The 16921-nt window shown below is 39.7% G+C and overlaps 1 protein-coding gene across 1 annotated transcript in view; it reads left to right on the top strand.

Moving 5' to 3' along the window:
* Window positions 1–262: 262 nt before the first annotated feature.
* GRHL2 (grainyhead like transcription factor 2) overlaps window positions 263–16921 on the top strand; it is a gene marked incomplete at both ends in the record, with an annotated part of 55534 nt that continues 38875 nt past the window's right edge. The window contains 7 exons of the mRNA XM_082015070.1: window positions 263–267; window positions 878–1067; window positions 4059–4126; window positions 5674–6058; window positions 10070–10122; window positions 13588–13744; window positions 16237–16348. Coding sequence (XP_081871196.1) covers window positions 263–267; window positions 878–1067; window positions 4059–4126; window positions 5674–6058; window positions 10070–10122; window positions 13588–13744; window positions 16237–16348 — 970 coding nt within the window. The remainder of the gene's footprint in view (window positions 268–877; window positions 1068–4058; window positions 4127–5673; window positions 6059–10069; window positions 10123–13587; window positions 13745–16236; window positions 16349–16921) is intronic.

Here is a 16921-nt window from a genome sequence, read left to right as displayed (position 1 = left end):
TGTGTAATAGGAATGCAACTCTTTTTTTTTTCATAGCTGTTATCAATAAGTTTGTTGAACATTTTGCAAAAGCAGGTACTATTATCTTCATTTATGTTTCCATTATACTGGAAATTTCAGCCATAGCTGTGATGCAACAGCTTCTCTCATGATATATGCAGGCACTGGTCAGTTTGGACCACTTTCAGGCTGGAGGAAACTGCTCTGCTGCAAATCCCACTTACTAATGGTCTTGTGTGTATTGCCATGGGTCTGTAACTAGATGTGGTGAGTGATAAAGTGTGAATTGAGACCCAATATGTTGACGACTTCTGCTCTGTCCACTGGACCCATTGCTCATGTACTGTTACAGAAAACCTCTCTGAAATTACAGACAAATTGCACTCCAAAAGGAGAGAATAGCTCAATTATAAGGTGTACCCAGTTATTAAATACTGAACTATACTTGGTTTAGGTGAACACTAGATTAGTATTAGATACATTTTTTTCATTCATGTCTTCTTATTGTAATTGATTTCAGTTAAATATATTTTTCCCTAATCAAGTGTACATCTAGCAAAAATACTGGGGCAAAATGTGCTTATATTGTTACTTCCTTTTTTTCCAAATAGTTTTAAAATATTTTAATAGTTTTGTCTGTATATTAGTAAAAATACATTTGAATTATTATCACAAGATCTGCACACATTTAATTTTTTTTTGGTTAGGTACTGCAGACACCTAAGACTGATAAATATTTATGTCACCAAGTTTAATACAGAGATGCTTGCTTAATATAATCCTATCACTTTCATTGAGCTATGTGATGATCTTTAACATGCCTTGTGAATAAAGTAATCCCTTCTGGATCACAATTTTATTCTTCCTGTCTATGCAGTAACAAGCGACTTGTGGCCTTAGTGCCAAATGACACTTCATTCAACACCAGACGAGCCTACACCAGCGAAGATGAAGCCTGGAAGTCATATTTGGAGAATCCCCTAACAGCAGCTACCAAGGCTATGATGAGCATAAATGGTGATGAGGACAGTGCTGCTGCTCTTGGCCTATTGTATGACTATTATAAAGTAGGTAACTCCATCATTATTCCTCCCTGCTGCACTAGCAGGGGACCACTCTAAGAGGCATCAAAAGAGCCAGTTCGCAAAAACAGAAGTCACTACTACTTGTTTTCTCTCTGATACTTGCATCAAGCACCCTTCCCATTTTAGGAAGGCTGTCTGAGTCTGTTTTGATGTATTTAGTTCTGGACAGAAAACACAAAATCAGTATTCCCATATTAAATTTTCAAACGTGATTTTTTTTTGAGCGTTGCATTCTTCCTCTTCCCTTGCAAGAGCCTTGGATGAATAAGCCCCCTTTTTATTTCTGCTTGGATACTTGCAGTATTCTTCAAAAAGTGGAAAAGAGGAGGCCTTGTCCATCTGTAGGTTTGTCTGCTTTTCTGTTTCATTCCACACATGTTTTAGTTTGCTCTTTAACTGGAGTATCTCTCATCTGACAGTTTCCCATGTTGTTTTTATTCGCCTAATGATTGCAGTAGGCTGTCTACAAACATACAGTGAGGTCTAGCTCTTGCACTGGAAGTTTGCAGTCTAAATAGAAAGGTGGAGGACAGAAATGGAGCTGGACGCAGAGACAGAGATCTAAGTCAGTTTACAGGGGAAGTACTGACACACAGTTTCAGTTTATGTCAGGTTCTAAGCCCAGGGCTTTACCTACCATTTTGATACCACCTTACTTTTTCGTATATTTCATAGTGTTTAAGTAGAGCTATGGTCGAGATTTCTGCTGAAATCAGAGGAGAGTCCTACAGGGTGCATCTCTCTAATGCAGAAATTTCACTCTGAAACCCAGGCTGACCCCTTTGTACTCTGCAAATGGAATCAGTGTTGCCTACCAAGCACTGAAGTAAGAAATTGTTAAACTGTCTCAGTACTCCTGACGAAGCCACTTATGCCTGCATTGGACGGATGTTCTTCTGTGAAAGCCAGTAGAACAATACCAGCTCCTCTTGTAATTCATGAAGAAGTAGCAGGAATGGAAATTTAAAATTAGAAACGTTTGCTTTTAGTATTTATTAGTATAAATGCCCTTAGAGAATGGACTGCTCTTTTTGGCCTCTTCTACAATCATTAAATGAGTGTTCATGAGAAGGGCTTATAGGAAAGTTGCCAAATACTAAACTTATGGTTAAATATTGTTTTAATTTTTTTACTGATTATATTTCAAGAATTGTTCCTTGCTTTTGTGTGGTGTTGTCAGTAAAGAAAAGCTTTTCCCAATGAGAAAGAAGAAAGGTCCTTTTCTCTACTTGACAGAGTCACCACAGTGCCAGAGTCTGTGAAGTTAATGTGGATTTGTAAAATTCAGGATGTGTATGAGAATCTGGAGTGTTGGCTTCTGTCTTAGTAATGCCTTTCGACATAGCAGTTCATTAATCTGCTGTATTTTTTAAGTAAAAAAAGGGAACAGACCTTTTCCTTCTCAAAACTATGTTCTAAGAGACATGTCGGTTCCTTGTTCCAGGCAGTTTTAAAATACTTGGGGTTCAGGTGGGATAAGCTGTGTTAATCTCAAAGCCATTTCCAGCACATTCAATCATAACTACTTCTGTCTTAAACTGGGAGAAAAGGATAACTCTTGTAGGTGCTCTCAAACAGGAACTTAAAACCTAACTTAAACCTCTGTGTTGTAATGTGGAAGTGTAGAGGAGGACTTCCAGTGCACAAGACTCTCTCAAATAGCCCTTATTTATCATCTGACTGGCTCATTTGTTCTGACATGCTGGGTAATTTTTTTGAAGTACTTTTCCCAGTCAGTAGGAATTATTTGAACTTATTTTTTTATTTTCCCTTTTTCCTTTTTCTTGTAGTGGTATTTACCTAAATGTAGACCCTCCTTCAGGGATGAATACATGAATTTAACAGGGCAATCAACATGAGCAAGCTGTGACTTGGAACCCACTTCTAAAATTTATGAATGAGTTTTTTTAACCAACAGGATGCTTAATAGGGAGAGAGGATGTCCCTGAGAGAAGGGCGGGCTCTGGCTAGTGCTCTCTGACTCTGCTGCTGTCTTGCAGATATACCTGATGTTAACCTTGGCTACTGTAGTGCACTGTAGTATTGTTTTTAGTCTAAATTCAGATATTTTCGTGATACTCCTTTAAAGTATTTAAAGATAAAAGGCAGAGTTGTAGCCCATTCTTAGGTCTATTCTTGCTTTTTAATCCTGAGTTAACTGCTGTGATGGAGTAGATATACCTTCTTTTGTAAAAGATAGAAGTTTTAGCTCCCAATTTACTGCTTCAGCAAGAAAGGAAAAATATGGTCATGGCAGCAACTTTGCCCGTGGTGATTTCATATCTGTGCTGGTGTCAGGAAACTGGTATGTGGGAAGACAAATCTTTTAAGTCACTTTTGGTGTCAATTTTGAGTCTATCGAGGGGCCAGATTTGACTGGATTTTTACTTCTCATGGCTGTTGATGCACTCAGCAAAGCAGAAGTTGGTGTTCTCTAATGACATGCAAGCATGTCCCAACCTGTCCCCATGCTAGGAAAGGGAAGGATCCACAAGCTTTCCCTGGGTACGGGTCCTGTACCCTCCAGACTACTCTGTGACTGGAGGACTTAGCTGGTGCTTGTGGTTTAAGTGAAACCCTTTTTTCCTCTGATCCAAAAGGGTTTCTGTGCAATGCTCATCAAAGCATCATGTCGTCTTTCTCATCTTTTATTATGTGTGTGGAAATATAAGCTTTTTTTTTGAGATAGCGTGATCTAGCTTGATGTTGCAAAGATAAGGACATATAGAAGAGTGCTTTGCTCCAGATTTGTGTGCCCAAGAATGAGAAAAGGAAACAATCCCTACATTTTTTTCCCTTTGGAAGCTATCTTTATGTTCACAGTCAGTCTCCCAAATTAAAACAGCTCCTGGCATCTGTGAGCTAGACAACACTGATACAGTTACATTTTTCTAGTTGTTGCAGTAGAGCAACTGAAGCTGCAAATACCTGACAGTTGCATTTACCTGACCGCATGCCTGGTGTTGTTCTCAGGTTCCCAGAGATAAAAGGCTGTTGTCTGTTAACAAAGTGAGTGATAATCAAGAAGACCAAGATAAAAGGTACAGTATTATTCAAAATCATACACCCAGCTACTAACAGTGTTGATCAGTTGTGAACTGAAGGAATGATAATAGCCTGAGGGTATATGGTTTTCTTCCAAAGGATAAAAGTTTTGGGGTGCAAACTTTACTCCTTTTAGTTTATTAGAAAAATTAAACAGTATTGTTAAACATGGAATTTGCAAAGTAGCAGAAAGTTTCATGATGTGTTTGTGTTTCGTTTTGTTGTTTTGCTACTGCTCAGATTAGTAAAATCAGATTATATTGATAGTTGTATATTGGCTACTTTTCTTTAAATTTTCTTCTTTTGGAGAAAAAAATGAGTAGTTTGGCCTCAGTAACCTGATTTATACAGTTTTATTTAACATAATTCAGGATCTGCCCAGAAGCAAATAAAGTAACTCTCTTAAAATCATTCAGTCAAAATGTTTTTCTCACTCCTCTCAGATTTCAGCCATCCTCTGTAGGCTAAAAGTGACTTCAAGAGTCAGAGGAAGCTGACTCCTGCCTTTATTGAGACTTGTGGACAAGAGAGAGTGTATATTTGTGTAGAAAGAACTAAGTTTTTACATCTAAGAAGGTATCCTTGTGTAAAACTATAGTGGAGAGGAGCTACGTAAGGTTTATTTCAACGTATCTAATTCAGGATAGCCTTAGATGGTCTCCACTAGCTGTGTAAGGTGAAAGTTCAAATAGATAATAGTATAAAATCACTGTTTCAAAATAGAATATGAAACTTCTTTTGAGGGACAGTTTTTCTTCTGTGAATGCCAGAGAAATTCCTAAGTTGAGTGTGATTGACAAAACTGGCCTTCGGTGGAAAGCCGAGAGAGAGGAACTGTAATGTCAGAACATATCTCCTGGGCTGAAAACAAAGCAGTGTGTTACACCTACTAAAAGTTTTACGAGTTAACAATTTTATGTCAGTGCAGCTACTATCAGTGATCAGATTGCTTTCAACAGCAACCGCAGTTAGATGTGGGAATGCTGCTGGAGGTTACCTTGCAGCCACTGTAGTTACTGATCTACTCTGATAGAATGGGATTCCTGGCCTTGCTCTTTCAGAAGAGCATTGGTACCAGAATTGCACAGACAGCAGTGGTCTGTCAAGAGCCTGAAAGTATGCATCAGCATATGAATTTTGCTGTTGATATTCTGCCTGTTTCACATGCAAATTGCTACTGTGAGTAATCCATACCTCACCTTACTCTTTAAGCTTATTTTGTGCTTAAAGGCTGTTGCACTGGTGGATTGATTTTGCATCCAAATTATAAGCGAAGGCAAAAGCCACCCTGGATTTCCAGAATTTATTATAACAAGTCATAATGATTATGGGTCAAATCAAAAGTATTATCTTTACCTAGCTGTTAAAGAGCTCTGGACCCCTCTACTTGCCTCATGATGTCTTTTCCCTAGTATTTCTTATGGCAATGCCTTAATCAGAATTGAAAGATCTCCTTCCTTGCCATCTAAGAACATTAAGCTATTTAAGGAGGACATTTACTCTATTAGGACAGTTCATAACATTTTTTGGTTTTGTCTCACAGAAATTGTCTTAATACCACGGAAGCTCAGAGTAATTTAAGTGGGGGAGAGAACCGCGTGCAAGTCCTGAAGACAGTGCCGGTTAACCTTTCCTTGAACCAAGATCCTTTGGAGTCCTCCAAAAGGGAATACAACACAAATGTGTCTGGGAGCTCGACGCCCATCACGGGGACTGGAGTGACTGTGGTTAAAGCAGAGGAATTCACCCCTGTTTTTATGACCCCACAAGCACACTATGCAAGAGGAGAAAATGAGGAGCACCGAGGTGTTATCTTTGAACCATATGAAGTGTCCAACATGGCTCCCCACACAAATTATCTCAAGGACGACCAGCGCAGTACGCCTGACAGTACGTACAGCGACACCTTCAAAGATGGAGGAACAGAAGTAAGTTTTTCACCTCAAATTAGCATCTAAGAACTCAATAAAAAGCTATAAACAAGATAAGAAGGTTTGAGCTACCCACAGGAGCCATTAGAAAAGCAGTGATGCTTGTTTCAACAAATTAATCTCTGCTTCTTGCCATGTTCCTGTCAGTCTGTGCTCTGATTATAGGGGAGCAATCATGAGGTGTTTCAGAAGACAGTTTTAAAGTTGTTTATTGGAAACTGAGAATAATGGATCTTTTGTCTTCTGGGATATTGTGTCAAGTAGAGGATAGTTGCCATTCTGAAAGAAGATGTGTTATCTGTTAACAAGATCTGCCTTCAGACCTATTCATAACAGTAAGAAATAGCAGCCACTTTGTAACTGGGAAATTCCTAATGTTCTCCTGAAAGTGCAAATGAGCACTGTCAGCCTCTGCTGCTAGATAAACCCAAGTAACATATTCAGAAGCTGTCTGTTGCACTAAGCTCTAGTCTGCAACATGGGCAAGTGAGAAAACTGGTAGAATTAGGTGACTAGAGGGGAACGGAGAAGTTTAACAGGCAAGGAAAGACTCGGGTGCATGTATATGTAGGGGAATGTGGAGGAATGAAGGGAGACAAGGAGCCGTCTTGTAACTATTTTACATTGTTATGCTGAGGCAAAGTAATTATAAAGTCAGCTTTAATATGGTGAGGATCCTCTGGCTGCTTTTGCCTGCTGCAGAATAATGCAAACAAGGCAGAAATGTAGAAAGATAGAAATTATGTAAAGCTGACTGTACCTCTACAAATAATTGGAGATATTAGGTGGTAAATAACTCTCCCTGGATTTTGTCCTCCAACTCTATAAAATTGTAAATGTAACAAAAGTACAAGTCAAGCTATATTAAAGCTGAGTTAGTCTGACTGAATATATAAGAAATTTACTGTGAGTTTGTGTACATGTATTACAGAAAAGTAAATTGTCTTCACACAAGCATCACAGATCAGGATGTGTGGAGGTGAAATCCATTGTCAGATATAGAACACATTTAGGTCAACTAAATGAATAATTAATGAAGAAATCCAGCTTGCCATTGAAAAATCAGTAAGATCAAACCTTGGACTAGAAACACTGCTCTGCATTATCAAATCACATAATTTCAGATATTTTTCATTGTTACTGGTGAATGGCTTTTTACGGGAGTCCGGTGGTACTGTACCCATGGCTTCCCCTGGGGTGCTGTAGCTGAGCGATCCCATTAGGCTGGTTTGTTCTGAGCCGTGCTGCTGAGAGCTGCCCGAGCAGTGAGCCCGCGCTGTGCAAAGTGCTGTCAAATGCGCTCCTCTGGAGCCCTCAGCACAGGAGAGACGTGGACCTGTTGGAGCGCGTCCAGAGGAGGCCACCAAAATGATCAGAGGGATGGAACACCTATGAGGACAGGGTGGGAGAGTTGGGGTTTTTCAGCCTGGTGAAGAGAAGACTCTGAGGAGACCTTCTTGCAGCCTTCCGGTACTTAAAGGGGCTTATAAGAAAGGTAGGGACAGACTTTTTAGCAGGACTTGTTGCAACAGGACAAGAGGTTATGGTTTTAAACTAAAAGAGGGTAGATTTCGACTAGATATAAAAAGGAAGTTTTTCCCAGTGAGGGTGGTGAAACCTTGGCACTGGTTGCCCAGAGAGGTGGTAGATGCCCCATCCCTGGAAACATTCCAGGTCAGGTTGGACGGGGCTCTCAGCAACCTGCTCTAGTTGAAGATGCCCCTGCTCATTGCAGGGGGAGGGGACTAGATGAGCTTTAAAGGTCCCTTCCAACCCAAACTATTCTATTATTTTATGATTCTATGAAATGTGCAGCTTGTTTAACTTGGAGGTAAGAAAGGTATTTACATCTATACCTTGGTTTCAGATCCCAAACTTACTGTGTTATGGTAATTTTTGTTGCAATAGTAATATTTTGTATCTCAAACTCCATGTTACAATAATTTTGTTACAATGTTATATTTTGCTGTGTGTTTTTTAAAATGGCTGGTTAATAACAGGGTACCATACTTGTCACCTAGACTTTCTCCGCAGTCTGTGGAGAAAGAGGCGGTTCAAATCTGATTGCCAATAGCGGGTGGAATGGCTTGCCGAGTGCACTCACTCCTCTCCATCTTCACCCCCGCTATTAACTGTACAGGGAGACTGAACAACTAACTTTAACTAGGTCCCTATCTGTAGCTGTTAGGTGAGGTGTGTGCCACTGTTAGTGGCCTTCCAGCCCCAAATGCTCACGTGCATGTGGCACGGGAGTGGGAAGAGCTTTCCCACCCTGCTGCAGCCTCACTCAACACTTAGCCTGTCCCGTAATTTTTTCTCAACTACCAAAATTCCAGGATGTGCTTTGCCCCTACGGTGCTCTGACTGTTGTGTAGGGACAGCTGTGTGAAGCAAGTGTGGGGAGAACATAAGGTAAGATGTCAAAACATAACAAACGAGGAACTTGTGTTAAATCAGTGTTTAAAGTAAGAATGCAGTTGTTCTTACTAGTTTTCCTATTTACTTGATGAGAATGGCTGGGTTTGGCTGCAGTAGATTTGCTGTGATACCTGCTCAATTTTTAAACACATTATGAATACGTATTTAGGAATTGTTTCAAAACGTTTATTGAGTGACTTAGTTCTGTTATGCTGAAGGAGTGCTGAGTTTTTCTAGATCCCTGTGGTAGTGGACACTGGTCAATCATTTGCTTTGTTCTTCGGATACAATTTTAACAATTGCATAAATGTACCTTTCTCATCTCATTAATATTATTATTTAGCTGTGATTAATTTATTAGTCCTTTATAGAATAGATAAAATATTTGAGAAGTAAGTAAATTGAATGTTTTTTACGTTATCAACCTCTAGCCTTCATATAAAAAGTGGCTAGAATGTTAATATGCCACCATCTTTATTGTAATACCCCTCAGATGTTAGATTTCTTAGAGTATTATCTAAGTATTATCTATTATCTATCAGTCTTATCTATTCTGCTGCTCTTGGATCTCCTTGACTTTTGACCTTCAGGAAATATTCCTAACAGGTCCATAATACCTTTGCACTTAACTAGTATCTGACTAGATATTTGTTGTGGCACAGTTGTGCATAAGGTAAAATTGAAAACTGTTTTCAATATTGCCTGACTTGAGACTTCTGGAAACAAAATAGCTTTTAATTGCTAACTGGTGATCAGAAAAGACATCCTGGAGATTAAATGTAATGATCCATCAGTGAATCAGAAACACATCAACAAAAGCATGTTTCAGGCAAAAGACAAGCCAAGAAGAAGCAGCAGGGCTTACATAGTAGAGTATGAACGGGTTCATTTGCTTAGGAAGACAGAGTACAAATCCTTGCTTAGTCTGTGCAAAAAGATTTCATTTTTTTTCAGAATTCCACCTCTTAATACAATTTTTTTTTTTGATAGATGTGTTTTAATTTTTTAAAGAGTGACTGTAGGTCTGTCTTCATCTGGTAAAGTGCGTTTCACTCAAACAGAATCTTATAATGAGGGTAAAATACTTTCTTAGCCTGCGTCACCACTTCTATCAAAATAGACAGTATAGCAATCTAAATTTTTGTCAGCAATTCATTGTAGGCCTTGAAGGACAGCTGACCACACACATATTTTTAAATAAAGCAAAACAAAACAAAAAGTGAAGTCTCTAGGAAAACTATGATTTCATTTGAAAGTCTACTTCTCTTTGAGATGGGGCACATTTTTACAGGCTTGTTTTAGAATATATTAATGTGTAGGCAAGGAGTTTAATATGGCAGAAGTTGTTTTACAGTTATATTCCTGTAGCAGTTAGGTTATGAAGAACTCTAAAAGCATAACATAAATGAATTATCTCTGTCAATTCTAGTGTAAGGACCATGTAGGATCCACTCCAGTTTTTAGGGATTTTGAGTTTTAATGGCTGATGGTTTCTTCTGAGGGGTCCTTAAATAAACATAATTCTACTTTTGTCAGTATTTACATTTTGATTGTATGAAACTATCTTTAATTGTTGTTTTTATTTTTCAGAAGTATCGCAGTGTGTCAGTGGGAGCTGAAGAATATATTTACGAACAAACAAGGTATGGCATAAGCTTTGAAATGTGTTGACCAACATCACATAGGAACGTATCAAGGAGAAGCTGCCTGTGTCCACTTCCCACCCTCCCTTTCATCACCCTGGTGCACCTGCAGGGCTCCCTTGATATTGCCCAGTGTCATTCTCCCCTTCTTCTCCTGCGCGTGTTAGCTTTCATATCTGACCAGTTTATATCTTCATCTATTGTCTTCCCTCAGCATTCTTTTAAGTTAGCAACTCTGAAGCCCCCTGGAGATATGCAAGATTAAAACTGTTAAGAGAGGTCCCCCAGGTGACAGAGCACAGCTTTGACAGCCACATCATGGAAAATTTTCCCCGCCTTTCAGGATGGCAGGATGTACAAGTCAGATGACCAGGATGGTTGAACTGGTTCCACCAACCTTATGGAATTCCCATCTTTATTTTTCCCTTTTCCTTTTTTCTAGTTAATTCTAGTAGGTTTTCTGGGAAACCCTCTGTCTTTTTACTCTGCTTGTTGTAGTACTTCATATTTACCTATAAATAATATAAATGAAGTATCTATTACAAACCATGTAAAAAAGCCTAAGAATTCAAAAATGTTTCTAAAAAAGTTTCAAAAATTGAAGTTTGAAACGGAAAATGTCCTCCCTAAGAACAGAAAAATGCGTGTGTAGAATGGGCAAGTACTACAGGGTCACTTTTAACAAATAAAGACTGTGATCAGTAAAGTTTATAAGCTGATGCTTCGTTTCATACTTGTGAGCAGTCCTGTTTCTCTCCGAGAGATTACTCTCACTTTAGAAACAGGAACTTGCCCACATATTTTTCCTGGAGTAGGCATATGACTGCTGCTGTAGTGGAAGTTCCTTACGGCTTGATCTTTTTTCTGAGGAGTATTAAAACAATCATTAACTGCAGTGAGCTCAGAACTGAGTCATTATATAGGCAGTACATATGAAACAGATATTTAGCAAAGACTGCTCACTTAGTACACTGGATATTTATAAAATTGAATCCGGAAGCATTGGCATTGTTAACAATTCTCAGACATTAAATCTTTCATGCTATGGCCCAGGTCCACATTAGAATGAAGCCTCCTAATGCAAACTAAGAAAAATGAACTCACATCTTTCTGGGAGTTAACTGGAAGTGGTAGGTGCTTCAGATTGAAGAAAAGCAGTGGTGAATATGAAAGTAATTGGACGCCCCATAGAAGATCCCTTAATGACTACACGAGGATTTAGTTAAGACTCATGGTGAGATTCAGAATAGTATTATAATCATTTGAGTGACTGCAGTAAGTTTTAAGGGTAATAGTAATCCTCCTGCTATAGGACATGCTTTGATTGCCAAGTGGGAACAAGAAGAAAATTCCCAAGCGGTGCCACACAACTACTGCAAAATTGGCCAGGTGCAGGGTGTCTGGGATTTACATTTTTTGATGTCTTTCTGAAACATATAGAATGCCAGGTAACAGAAGACCAGACTGTGGCAGACTGTAGGCAGCTCTGTTAAGGCACTGTGTGTCTGACTTGTTCATCCTAGGCCTTTCTCAGCACACGTCCTCGTTAGGCCTTCTGTCTGGTGGGAGGTTTGGAGGTACATCTCCCAGGGCGCTCGGCGTGCTTTGGTATGCGTCGTGCAGCAGTCTTGCAGCACGCAACCTGCAGTCCCTTTGTGTGACACTAAATCAGAGGATGTGCCCGCACCGCTAATGGATAGTCAATCCATAGGACAAGCATATGCAGTGGGCTGGATGCTGGGTCTGCAACACCAGTGGTTCTGCACTTCCAGTCCACTCGGACGGGGCCGTACTGCTTGCTAGTGTCGACAGAGCCTCCGTTCCCATTGCACACAGGACAGAGGGACTGTGGCAACGCACACCACAGTGGGCGGCAGCGGAGGGGACCGCAGTCCCCTTCGTGCTGCCTTTCCACTCTGCATCAGAGCCTTCATGCCGGCAGCAGCTGCACTGCTGGGAAGCACTGCTACTGCCATCAGTGGGTTGGATAGGGGAAGGTTAGTGTTTGCTTTTTACCTTAGTTTTGCTTTGATTTGTAACTTTTTCTTTTTTAAGGAAAAAAAATGGATTTCCATTTATAAGATAGAGTAATCAGAAACACTTAGAAATTGTCTTGATAGTAAACTAAATAATTGATACTAAACTGTCTGAAAATTCTTCTTTCAGATGGAAAGACAGTGGATCAGGTTATTTTTTTTCTTCTGCCTTCTCTTCAAGTGGGGATTTAAATGTTATTATTATTCATGCATTTTAGTGATTTTTTTTTTCCGTTAGGTAGTTAAAAATGTTTTTGTCTTCCCCTTATTTCCATATTGCTATGGCAGTGTTATGATGATCCAGAATTTTTGCTTGAACTAGAAAGTTAAGGATATGCTGTTATTTTGGACCAACATATTTGTCCTTTTGGTTCTACTCCAGCACTGCTCAAATACTTTGCTGAATTAGGACCTTTGTGAAAATGCTTCTCCCATATCTCCAATTTGTGAGGACATCCTGTAAGTGACTCCTTGCATTAAGCTTCCTGTAGTGACAAAATGCAGTTTGAAGAGAAGATTTATTCTGCAAGGTTAACATCATTTTTCATTTAAGAGAACGTAAGGAGCTGCAGGCATAGTTTTTATAGGATTATTGTTCAAGCCCGTTATTGGTGGAGGCAGCTGGAAGAGGCTCTGTGAGAATGGTGTTCAGCGAACACTTCACTAGTTAATGGAGCTTTAACTTTTCATGATTTGAGAACTACTTTAAAGATGGAAAGTTCTCCTGTGAAGGAGGATCTTTTCTAAAATCTGACTTCCAACAGAAGAACAAACTCTGTTTTTCTCTAATTTTTGTCTTTTTCTAAAGGGAAGTTATTTGATTGCAGATAGAACTAAATGTAGGTATTTTGTTCTGTCTGATTAATTTTGAAAAGAAGGCTTGTAAAAACCTTGATTGCATGTTATCTTTACACAAATTAACCTGTTGTCTCTTCTGGTTGTATTCCTTCTCTGCCCTGTGCTGAAAGTAGCAGTTGGACTTCCTATTCTCTATGTCCATCTTTTGCAACAAATTTTATTCTGTTTTTTTTTTTTTTTTAATTTCTCTTTCTTTGACAATTCCAAGTTTAAATGTCTGTGGAGGTAGCTGATGTCTTGAAAATTGTACTGAATTCCCTCCTGGTATTTGACACACTCACTGTGGGGTATGTAGTCCTATACTTCATGATGGTTCTTTTCAGAGAAAGTAAAGATGTGATCTTTGCTCTGAGAGACTTACAGTCCAGATAGTTTTACACTTGATTGCCAGATCTAATGAACTTGAAAAAAGAAAATCACATTTTTAAATACCTGTGTGACCTTCTCCTGGAATTTTAATATTAGCTCCTTATGCCTTGCCTATACAATGCATGAAATAATGAAATGGGGACAAAGAGGAAAGGAGAAAGTGATATGGATTTTATTGGTGTTTCTCTCCCTCTCTTTTCAGCAGCACTTTTCAGTATACACTAGAAGCTACCAAATCTCTGCGTCAAAAGCAAGGGGAGGGGCCCATGACCTACTTGAACAAAGGACAGTTCTACGCCATCACCCTGAGTGAGACGGGTGACAACAAATGTTTCCGGCATCCCATCAGCAAAGTCAGGGTAGAGTCCAATTTCTTTCCTAGATGGGAATGGAGCTCTGCAGATAAAATGTAGTTGTGTTTGGTTGGTTTTTAATGTTTTTTTTTCCTGTGGGAGAGGGAAGCCCAATGTAAAGGCAGGAGAGTCATACTGATGGTGGTCTCAAATATTTTGGCGTCCAGTTTTTTCAAAGAGTGATCTTATGAGTTAATTATATACATACCTGCCTCAGTTTATGGTTTGGCAGGATGGTATTTGCACAGATATTGCACTTGAAATTGATGAACTTATCATTGCCATGAATAAAGAAAAAAATCAGAGAACCGCTATATCTACTGTGTAAGTCCATCTTTACTCACTTGTGTACTTCAGCAGCTGCTTTCCAGTGCATTTCAGCTAAAATGTGAAGACTTGAAGCCATTCTTTGTGACATAAATTTTTAATCATTTATATCATATAAGTGTGAGCTTTCACTTGATATTCACCCAGAAGTATGACAAAATTGATGATTTGCATCTTAGATTCCGTGGGTAGAACTGGAGCTTGGGTATTCAGCAACATCTGTCTGGTGAACAGGTCTCCTGATTTCCCTGGTAATGTTTTTGAGTAAGCAAATCCTAGCCCAGTAACCTTGGAATGAACAATGAGCCTCACAGTTGCTGCTCTGCAAATTTCACCCTGAAGCTGGAAGGGCTGCATATGTATGAGGCTGCAAAACTGTTTCCATCAAAATAAATGAAGTACGGTAAAAATGTTCTGACTTTAGTCTAAGGAACTAATGAAAGTCAACGTAAGCCGTGAAGCAGAGAACAACCTACATGTTTCTGTCATACATGAAGTTTAGAGACACTCTTCCTAAGGAGAGGCAATGATGTGTAAACCTGAACAGCAGTTAATTTTTAGCCTGATTTCCTAAGGACATGAGGCTGATGATGGCGTATTGTTGTTGGCTGAAGCTGATGTAAAGACTTCACTGCTGCTGAAAAGTCTCTCTCCCTGCCAGCCACCTGTTCCTTCCCCCAGTGTAGTGCCAACTCTAGCACTTGTACAGCTGAAACAGGAGTCAGGAGCTTGCTGGTCTGGCTGAAAACAAGTTCTTATAAGTCTGGTTCACTGCACAGCCATGTGAATTTTGAAGCTGTGGCAGCAGAAGGGTGGAAATTGTAAAAGAGAGATGGAACCATTTCTTTTGGAGGATGTACAGTTTGCAGAAGATTGTGAAACCACATGTAACTTTCACGATCATGTTCTGTTTGCCAGGCCCCCAGCCAAGTGACTGTTGAATTTATTGCCAATTCCATCCAAACCTGACAGAGGGGCAAGAGGTTTTGAAGGTATTAAACCTCTACAAGTTCCATGTAAGTGGTTCATAGAAGAAAAAGATTAATGCTCTCCTTGGTGGAGAAGCTACAGTCTGCACTGCCAGTTCTGGTTAGTGCATCAGCTGCCCAGCCAGCACATACCTGATGGCCAGCCAGTATCCATATGCATAACTCAGGACTCATTCATGGCATATACTGCCTTGTGCCCATGCAGTAGCTAGACACGGAAGATACAGTGATGACGTTCGGCTTTTATAGGTGGAACGGAGATGGTCACAGAGCACATGAAGGGTTACGGTGGTTACTGTGTGGAGAGACGTAGATCATGAATCAATCGTGATCCAGCTCCTCAGCTTATGAAACAGCTTGATGGTATTTTTTATGAGCTTGGTGACTCAGTGTTAAAGGAAGAATGGGAACAAAAGAGGATATTTAAAAGTTCTCTGTGATTTCTTTTCACTTCAGTTTACCTAGTACAAGCATTCATTCATTGTATTGTATTTTTTGTTTTGCTTGCCTACAGCAGGGTGTTTTTAAAAAGCCTTTATTACTTATGTGAAATTTGGCATAAAGTTTCAATCTGTTTCCTTTGAATCACACAGTTTAACAAAGGGAATTCAGAACTTGAACTGAGAAGTTCAGCAAAACTCAGTAAATAGTCACACTGAGTTTGTCATTAAATACATGTGTGCAAGAGTCCTGCTACCGAGAAGGGTATTTGGACTATGTATGTTAAAACTAAGAATGTCTTGCCTTTAGCTAGTGAGCCTGAGCCCCATAACAACACATCGATTTACAGTGTAATGTTGTCTTCCAGACTAATAAGGAATCTGAACTCCAACACTTGGGCTGGACTTGGATCAGAATTGGAATTGAGGATCCTCTGACTTTGAAATGACCACTTGTTACTTAAGGGAACTTAGACTTCTTAAGTCTAAGAGTACGATTACATTTTATCAAGAACATAATCCTAGGCTCTGTGTTATTTTAAAACTACATTTCTTATTCCCCGAGTCTTTAAGTGCATTGCAATATTGGACAGGAATAAAAACCAGCAATCTTCTACAACCAAAGTGCTGGAGGAGGGCAATGACTGGATCAGCATTAGAGGCATATGGGAGGTCTTAATTTTTGTGTTTCTGACTATGAATGATATTAACTGATGCAAACCTGTGCTGTTGATTTTCTTAGAGCGTGGTCATGGTTGTTTTCAGTGAGGATAAAAACAGAGACGAACAGCTGAAATACTGGAAATACTGGCATTCTCGGCAGCACACAGCTAAACAGAGGGTCCTCGACATTGGTGAGTGTAAGAGAATCTCCAGATGTTTCAGGGAAGATTGCAGAAGGTGGAAAACTCTGGTACCTTGCACAGGGATGTGGTGGTATATATTGGCAATGGCTGCAAGGCTTGTACCACAGTTTTTAGCAATGCCTCATCCCTGCTAGGACTGGGATATGGGATCTATGAAGCAGGATGGAGACCATGCAGAAGGAATGGTCCTCATTAGTCATAAAGAAGAGCTGCCCCTTGCATGCGTATTTAATGGTATTCCACCTTCTGCTGCTGGGAAGTTGAGTTCTGCACCTCTTCAGGAGCGGCAGTGTTTGTTTAGTTTTTCAAAGGCCGATCCACTCTTTGATCCAGTAGCAGCCCACATAACAGTTATGTTAGCTAATCTGATGTGTAAGTGCAGCCCAAAAGTGAAGATGCCATCATTATGGTGACTGCAAAGGAGCGCACAGGACTCCTACACCCCTGCTTTTTGAGTCTTGTCAGTGTCACAGAGAGCTCTGGTGTGCTATCCTGAGAGACCTGTTCACCGTTCATCCCATCTAAGGTATTTACAAGCACATGCAACCACAACTGCCCTAT

The sequence above is a fragment of the Phaethon aethereus genome (assembly GCF_964289735.1).
Source record: "Phaethon aethereus genome assembly, chromosome: 2".
Taxonomy (NCBI): Eukaryota; Metazoa; Chordata; class Aves; order Phaethontiformes; family Phaethontidae; genus Phaethon; species Phaethon aethereus.
The sequence above is the reverse complement of the archived record's forward strand: the minus strand, read 5'-3'. Positions and strand labels throughout refer to the sequence as shown.